Here is a 9217-nt window from a genome sequence, read left to right on the forward strand (position 1 = left end):
TTAAAGTGTTTTATTGAACAGATTTCCTGATTTCAGGTATTTGAAATGTATCCAACAAGCAGTGAGAGTTCTTTCCAGGGCCTCTTTCACCTCCCGGTTCCTCAGACTGTAGATCAGGGGGTTCAGCATAGGAAGCACTTGGGTGTAAAACACGGAAGCCATTTTATCTTTTTCAAATGAATGACTAGCTGGTGGCCGCAAGTACATAAAAATCAGAGTCCCATAGAACACAGTCATCCCCACTAGGTGGGAACCACAAGTAGAGAAGACTTTGCGTCTGCCTTGGGCAGAACGGATCTTTAGGATGGTAGAGATAACGGAGATGTAAGAGACCAGGACAATCAGGAGGGAGAAAATCAAATTGAAAGTAGAAACCCCCAAAATGAAATATTCTACGACATGGGTGTCAGAACAGGACAACTTCAGGATGGGTAGGCTATCACAGTAGAAATGATCGATGACTTTATTGCCACAGAAGGACAACCGAAACGTGAAGACTACGAAGAACAGGGCGATGGCCAAGCCGTAGATGTAGGGAATGACAACCAAAAGAGTGCAAACTTTCTCTGAGATGATGAGCTTGTAGAGCAGAGGATTGCAGATGGCCACATAACGGTCGTAGGCCATCGCAGACAGGAGGAAAAGTTCGGTAACGATAAAAGTAATGAAACAACAGAATTGCACGGCACAGTGGTAGAAGGAAATGGATTTTCTCTCCTCCAGCAAATTGACCAACACTTGGGGGCCCACAGATGTGGAATGGCCAACATCAACCAAAGCCAAGTGACCAAGGAAAAAGTACATGGGAGTTTGAAGTCGAGAATCAGTCCTGGTCAGGAAGATGAGCCCCAGGTTCCCCACGACAGTTGTACAATAGATAAGCAGAAACACAACAAAGAGAGGGATTTGCAGCTCTGGAAGATTTGTGAGCCCAGTGAGAATGAACTCATTCAGTTGGGAATGATTTCCTTCAGTCATGATTCCCGGGGTGGGTATCTGTAACTAGAGAAAAGAGAGCAGTCTAAGTATCATCCTTCATGTTTTAGCTCACATTCATTCAGGAAGGAGAGGTAAAAGGCATTTCTTTAGAGCACCTTCAATTTAGATTTTTTTCACCTTAAGGAAAAGTTATTCTAGTCTCTAGACTGTGAGCTCATTGTGGACAGGGAATGTGTCTGTTGTTGTATTGAACTCTCCCAAGTGCTTGGTACAGTGCTTTGCACACAGTAAGCACTCAATAAGTACGATTGAATGATTGAATAGTCCTTCTTGGATCTCGAACAGTTTGAGGTTCCACACCTTTTTATTTCACCCAGTTCTTTAGCAGGTTATGGTTAACATGAATCAAGTATATAAAAAATTAATGAAGAGCTATCCCCACTCAGGTATATGATGCGGAAAAGATTAGGGACCTGCGGTCAACAAGTATCAGTGGTAGCATTCATTGAGCACCCATTTGGTATGGTTCACTGTACTAAGTGCTTGGGAAGTACAGACTATAAAAATGACATGTTCCCTGCCCACAGAAAGCTCACATTTTACTGGGGGAAGAACCATAAAAATATAAAAATAAGCACAGAATATTTTTTATAATTTTGTGTGCTGTTTAAACTCATTCAAAAGAGAGCATTGCCTTTCTACTTTGATTAGGGCAGTTACTTCATATGCCTAATAGGTGGTCCTCAAAATAAACAGAAACTTTCTTGGTGAAAAACTTCAACACATCAGATAATCAAGACTCTAAGTAATGACCTTGGTATTGAATAAATGCTGAGTTCATAACAGAATAGACTGTGAGCCCATTTTGGGGTAGGTACCATCTATATATGCTGCCAACTTGTACTTCCCAAGTGCTTAGTACAGTGCTCTGCACACAGTAAGTGCTCAATAAATACGATTGAATTAATGAATGAATGAAAAGAATGAACATGCTTGTGTGAGTTCTTAGATGAGAATTCATCAAGAAGCATAGATTCAGCTCCCTTCTCATGTCCAATAATGACTCGGCCCCGCTTCAAAGCCGTATTGCTTAGAACAATTGCTTAGGGGCAACAGTGTCTGCCCAGAAAAGCTTGCCAGAGATAGTTGAGTCCCAAGAACATGCCCGAGTGGAAAGAGAATGGGACTGGAAGTCAGAGGATGTGGGTTCGATTCCTGGCTCCACTACTTTTCTGCATATGACCTTGGGCAAGTCACTTAACTTCTCTAAGCCTCAGTTACCTCATCTGTAAAATTAGGATTTAGACTGTGAGCCACATGTAGGACAGGGACCATGTCCAACCTGAGTATCTTGTATCTACCCCAGGGCTTAGTATAATTCTTGGAACATTGTAAGCACTTAACATATACCACAATTATTATTATTATTATTATTATTAGTAGTAGTAGTAGTAGTAGTAGTAGTAGTAGTAGTAGTAGTATCATCTATCAAACGTAGTCCTCATGCTGGTCTCTGTCCACCTTTCCTCAACCCATATATATCTTGGGCTTGTGGACAAGGAACGTGCCTATCAACTCTGTTATACTGAACTCTTCCAAGCACTTAGTACAGTGCTCTGCACACAGCAGTCACTCAAGAAAAATACTTATTAATTTCTTAAGCAGTTATGTTCTAGCCATGTCCTAAGCATTAAGGTAGGTACAGTACAGTCAGATCATACACAATCTCTTTTCCATATGGGGCTCACAGTCTATGAAAGGAGGAGGGAAAATAGGCATTTTATTCCCATTTTATAGATGAGGAAACTGAGACACAGAGAAGGTAAGTGAAGTTAAGCCTATTATCACACATCCGATAAGTGGTGGAGCTGGAATTAGAACCCAGGGTTCCTGATTCCCAGCCCTGTGCTCTTGCCATTAAGCCATGCTACTTCCCTGCCCTAGAGCTGACCCTGATCTGAAAGGGTCAGCCGTGAGTCCTGGGAACCTTGAGTCCTTGAGTCCTAGTTCTGGGAACTAGTTCTATACATTATTGGTCCAGGGTGGAAGGAATCTTCAGTATTTATGTTGATTGAGGGCTACCCTGAAAGGCATATCTTGATTTGCCTTTGCATCATTTCAGTCCCAAATAAAATCAAGGATTTCCAAGTGACTTTAGGAGCATCTCAATAAAAACCCAGTGAGATTCATAGATCAAATAAAATCCACAATCAGAAAAGCTATTCTATAAGCCACAGGGATTGGGTCTTCCAACTCTCTTGTGCTCTTCAAGTGATTAGAACTCCTCTGCACAAAAGGAAGATACGATTATCCTATCAGGACTGAAATAGAAGAGAAAAGAAGAGAAGAGAAGCAGCGTGGTTCAGAAGTCATGGGTTCAAATCCCAGCTCCACCACTTTTCAGCTGTGTGACTTTGGGCAAGTCACTTAACTTTTCTGGGCCTCAGTTACCACATATATAAAATGGGGATTAAGACTGTGAGCCCCCTTCAGACAACCTGATCAACTTGCAACCTCCCCAGTGCTTAGAATTGTGCTTTGCACATAGTAAGCGCTTAATAAATGCCATTATTATTATTATTATTATTATTATTAAGTAAAGGGTGAAAATATGAAGGTCTAATGTCAATATTAGAGGAAAAGACTGGGAGAGACAACATGAATTAAGGTCAATTAGAACAGGAAGACAATATGAAGTATTAATAATAATGGTATTTGTTGAACACTTACTATGTGCCAAGCACTGTTCTAAGCACTGGGGTAGATACAAGGTAATCAGGTTGTCCCAGGTGGGGCTCTCAGTCTTTATTCCCATTTTCCAGATGAGGTAACTGAGGCCCATAGAAGTGAAGTGACTTGTCCAAGGCCACACAGCAGACAGGTGGTGGAGCCGGGATTAGACTCCATGCCCTCTGATTCCCAAGCCCGTACTCGTTCCTCTGAGCTATGCTGCTTCTCAACCATTAATAATTAATAATTAATGTAAAGTATTGGTATCAAGCACACAAATAGCTATGGTGATATTGTTTGTTGTATTTTACGATAAATGTTTATTTTAAAGTAAAATTTAGTTGTGTTCACCTTTAAAGAAATTCATGTAGTAGAAGGAAAGATGGCAGCAGCAGCAGCAAATCAGCTCATAAAGACAGAAAACATACCTTCCCACCACTTATCTGTAATTCTGAAAAACATGAATTACCTTTCTTAATTAATGGAAAAGTAATTCAATAGTGAAGGCAGCATTTTGTCCTTAATGAAGCAACCCCTAAATATTTTCCTTAAAGTGAGTTAGATAACTTATCTCGTCAAGCAAACATTTGGTTTGGTTCTGAACATTAAAAAAAAATGCAGAACGAAACCTGGCAATCTGACTGACCTGAGGAGAAGAAGTTGTTTTTCCTCGCTTAGTTGGTTCTTGCTTGAAGTTGCTGGAGCACCTTATTTGTTTCTGCTTCCCTCTAAGGACCTCAGCCTTGCCCCCTCTTCCCAGGGTACAGTGGAATCACAAAGGGAATGCCAGCTCCCTGGGAGCAGAAGAAGGATGTTGTCTCTTAATTAGACAGCACCCTACTCGGTAATCCTTAAATAATCAACGTTCAAGGACTTTCCTTTTTGAGAACCAGGAAATTGATTGCTCTCATTAACTTAAATGTCCCAGGGCAAAATAAAACACACATCCAGGATACTTAGACTGTGAGCCCCAAGTGCTCAACCTAATTTTCTTATATCTTATCTTAGTGCTTAGTACAGTGCTTGGCACATGAAGTGCTAATAAGTTATTAGTATCATTGTCAGCCTATGCAAAGTTAAATTGTTTGAGGGGATTGATTGATGATTTTGGACAAATGGTGTGATATATTTTGGGCTAGATAGTCCTGGGAACTAGTTCTATACACTACTGGTCCAGGGTAGAAGAAATCTTCAGTATTTATGTTGATTGAGGGCTACTCTCCTGTGTGTGTCCACCCAGACCCACATTATCTCAAGAAATCTCACCTCAAAATGCATTTGGATTTGAATTATCCCTATAACATTCAGGTATTTTGAATGGATGGATTTATTTGCTCTGGAAGATGCACTTCAAGGGGCCATTTTGGGCCCCGATTATCATGACAATTAATATAGTCACCCCTATATGCTTGAAGAAGACCATGTATCTTATTACCTATTGTGAGTCTAGCATTGGAGAGGACATTCTGTCATGAATGGGAAACTTGGTAAAGATGGGAAAAAAGAATAGGGGGATAAATAATCATAATAATAATGATAACTCTGGTATTTGTTAAGCGCTTACTATATGCCAGGCACTGTACTAAGTGCTGGGGTGGATACAAGCAAATCGGGTTGGATGCAGTCCCTGTCTCACGTGTTGCTCACAGTCCCAATTCCCAATTTACAGGAAACTGAGGTTTAAAGTATTTAAGTGATTTGCCCGAGGTGATTTGCAGAGCCAGGATAAGAACCCATGACCTTCTGACTTCCAGGCCCACACTTTATTCACTATGCCATGCTGCTCTTAATGATCATTTTCCTAGACAGAGAAGAGTTACTAGGGATTGTTGTTAGGACTTGTTCAATTTATCAGTTTCATCTGATAAATCTGGTATCTCTCTTCTACATAGACTATGAGCCCCATGTGTGACAGAGACTGTGTCTAACCTGATTAACTGATATATACCCTAGCACTGCTTAGTAAGCAATTAAGAAATACCAAAGTTTGTTCACATTATTATTATTACTATCATTATTATGATTTCATAAATGATCTGGAATAGAGAATGCATAGTGAAATCTCTGAGTTAGCATTCTAGTTTTTAAGACAGACTCTGAGGCAATACTAGTAGTACATAACTCCAAAATGTATTTTAATCCATTCTAGGCAACTGTGACCCATGAGTTTGGCATATAGGGTTAGGCTTACTTTGTGTAGTTAACTTATTTTTTGCATTGTTTTGCAAAGTATTTCTTCATTAATTTATATTTTAGATAGACTGATACAAAAAGAGGCAAACAATCAATAAATCAGTAGCATTTATTGAGCACCTACTGCATGCAGAACACTGCTCTAAGCATTTGGGAGAGTGTAATAGAGTAGCAACTATGATCCGTGCCCTCAAGGAGTTTACAATGTAGAGGAGAGACAGACACTAAAATGAATATGAGAGGAAATAATATCTATCAATCAATTAATCATATTTATTGACCACCTGCTGTGTGCTGCGAATTGTACCAAGTGCTTAGGAGAGTATACTTAGGAGTGAAGCAGCGTGGCTTAGTGGAAAGAGCACAGGCTTGGGAGCCAGAGGTCGTGGGTTCTAATCCTGCTCCCTCACTTGTCTGCTATGTGACTTTGGGCAAGTCACTTAACTTTTCTGTGCCTCAGTTACCTCATCTGTAAAATGGAGATTAAAGACTGTGAGCCCCACGTGGGACAACCTGTTTACCTTGTATCTACTCCAGTGTTTAGAACAGTGCTTGGCACTAACAAATACCATTATTATTATTATTATCATTATTAATATTATATATCTTCCCTCTTCTCTAAAACCTCACAACAGTTGCTCATTTCTCTTTGTACCTAGAAGACACTTCCACTCACTCAACTCTATCTTTCTCATTCACTCGCTTCTCTCACTGCCCTGGAACTCTAACTCTTAATTTTTCTCAAGCAACCTCCTCTCTGCACCTCCCTCTTGCTTCTCCTGCTCAGGCCCTTCCTCATGTTTGTAATTCTCTCCCCTCACATCCAACAGACCACTGATCTCCCCATCTTGGAAGCTCTTCTGAAATTATATCTCCTCAAGAGGTCTGATGTGATTAATTTCTTGTCTCACCACCTTTCAACAGAACCACCCTCTCCACATAAACAGTGAAGCAATCACATCTCCCCATGGCATTTGTGTATATATCTTTAAACTATATAAGCTCCTTCTAGGCAAGGAAGGTGTGCAGCGTTGCTCAGTGGAAAGAGCACGGGCTTTGGAGTCAGAGGTCATGGGTTCGAATCCCGACTCTGCTACATGTCTGCTGTGTGACCATGGGCAAGTCACTTAACTTCTCAGAGCCTCAGTTACCTCATCTGTAAAATGGGGATGATGACTGTGAGCCCCACGTGGGACAACCTGATCACTTTGTATCCCCCCAGCGCTTAGAACAGTGCTTTGCACATAGTAAGCACTTAGCAAATGTCATTATTATTATTATCATTATTATTACCTGTTCTATTATAGTGTGTTAATAGTAATAATACTAATAGTAGTAGTAGTAGTGTTTGTTAAGCGCTTACTATGGGCCAGAACAATGTTTTTAAAAAATGAACAAGGCAGTGAAGAAAAGTATGCACTGGGGACGGGAGATAATGAAGGCTGGAACATCAGTGAGGAGTCTGATAATAATAATAATTCTGGTATTTATTAAGCACTTACTGTGTTCCAGGCACTGTGCTAAACACTGGGGCAGATACAAGAAGATTGGAGTTGGATACAGTCCCTGACATGGGGCTCATAGTCTCAATCCCCATTTTGCAGATGAGGAAACTGAGGCATAGAGAAGTTAAGTGACTTGCCCAATGTCACACAGAAGACAGGTGGTGGAGCTGGGTTGGAATAACAAATGTATAAGACATGTAATAATAGAAATTGTGGCTAGAACATGTAGATTAATCAATCAATCAGTGATATGGACTGAACACCCACTGAGTGTGAAGCCATATTAAGCACCTGTGGAAATACAACTAAAGAAAGATACACCCTGTCTGCCCTCAAGGAGCCTACACTCTGAAAGAGGCAAACAAAATTTATTTACTAGTTCTGTGTTAGGATGTAACAGGAAGTAGTTCAACAATATCAGGGTGAGATATCAGAATACGTAATTGAATGCACACATAGAAACAAATAAAAATATGAATATGATAATAATAGGTATATAAGTTCAGCGAATAGGGATAAAGTTCTTAAGTGTTAAGATATAGATGTGTCATTTCGTTTGTGACTGCTTCCTTGTTTGCAAAAATCTTGTTCTGCTTACCCCACTCGTGGGTGCTCCACTTAAATTTTCCATTTAGCAGCTTCTTTGGTCTTCTGATTTTATTTGCTCTCCTCACACTAAGATGGCTTGCAATGTGTGTGAGCTCATTGCAATTCAGGACCTCACTGTTGGTCATCTAGTCCTGCCATTTGCTGTTAAAAGTGGCTCACAGGTTGGGTTGATGAAACTGCCTAAGACGTTGCATGAGTCTGTTGTAGTAAGTCCAGGTCTTAGAGTTATATGGAAGACTGGATACTCCAACAGTTGTAGAGAACTTCATTTTTCTAAGAAGCTATATGATCCACTGCCTCTAAATTATGTCACTCTCCACCCAACTGTGCAACCTTTTATATTATGTTCTCTAACTCTTTGTCGACCTGTGTATCATTTGAATAAGCACTACGTGGGTGAGCAAAATGTAGTGACCATATTAGGTTTCATGTGGTCATTCAAAATCTTTGGCGTTGTGAAAGATTGTCCAGGGCAAGAGGATACATAATACTGCTTTTTCTCAGTTTTATTGTCAGTCCATAGCTCTTTGCTGAAGTGATCAATAATGACCTGTTTTTCTCTGTATGTGCCTCAAGAGCAGTCTCTGTGCAACAGCTGGCATTATTAAAGAGTTTTTAGTTGCACCAGGAGCAACTCAAGTAATTATGGTGCATAATTTCCCTACCAGTAATGCCTTGAATTAATATATAGAAAATCCCTCTGTCAGTAGTCAAAATATTTAACATCATCTGAACTGTATTCTCTTAATGGAAACATTAACATTAACAGAAACTTTAGGTAGCTGTCTAAAGTCCTTCTTGTCACAAAGGTATTAATTAATGCCCTAAGGTGTATGAAGAACTAAATTACTCTCTAATTTCTTGAAAGACTTGATAGAGCTTCAATAAGCACTCAGTGACTCTTAAAGGCACAGTTTGTATTATGAGAGATTCAGGTTTGAAATCCCTCCTAAAGCCTGCCCTCTCCCTGACTTTCCCACCACTGTAGATGGCACTACCATCCTTCCCATCTCACAAGCCCGCAACCTTGGTGTCATCCTCTACTCCGGTCTCAGGTTCACCCCTCACATCCAGTCCATCACCAAAACCTGCCGGTCTCACCTCCACAACATCACCAAGATCCGCCCTTTCCTCTCCATCCAAACCTCTACGTTGCTGGTTCAATCTCTCATCCTATCCCGACTGGATTACTGCATCAGCCTCCTCTCTGATCTCCCATCCTCCTGTCTCTCCCCACTTGA

The 9217-nt window shown here is 40.5% G+C and overlaps 1 protein-coding gene across 1 annotated transcript; it reads right to left on the reverse strand.

The window, feature by feature from the left end:
- Nucleotides 1–978, reverse strand: LOC119924317 (olfactory receptor 1038-like). The gene has a single exon (XM_038743206.1). The coding sequence runs from the start codon at nucleotides 976–978 to the stop codon at nucleotides 1–3; it is 978 nt and encodes a 325-aa protein (XP_038599134.1).
- Nucleotides 979–9217: the final 8239 nt, after the last annotated feature.

This window comes from Tachyglossus aculeatus, unplaced genomic scaffold, assembly GCF_015852505.1.
Source record: "Tachyglossus aculeatus isolate mTacAcu1 unplaced genomic scaffold, mTacAcu1.pri scaffold_96_arrow_ctg1, whole genome shotgun sequence".
Classification (NCBI taxonomy): Eukaryota; Metazoa; Chordata; class Mammalia; order Monotremata; family Tachyglossidae; genus Tachyglossus; species Tachyglossus aculeatus.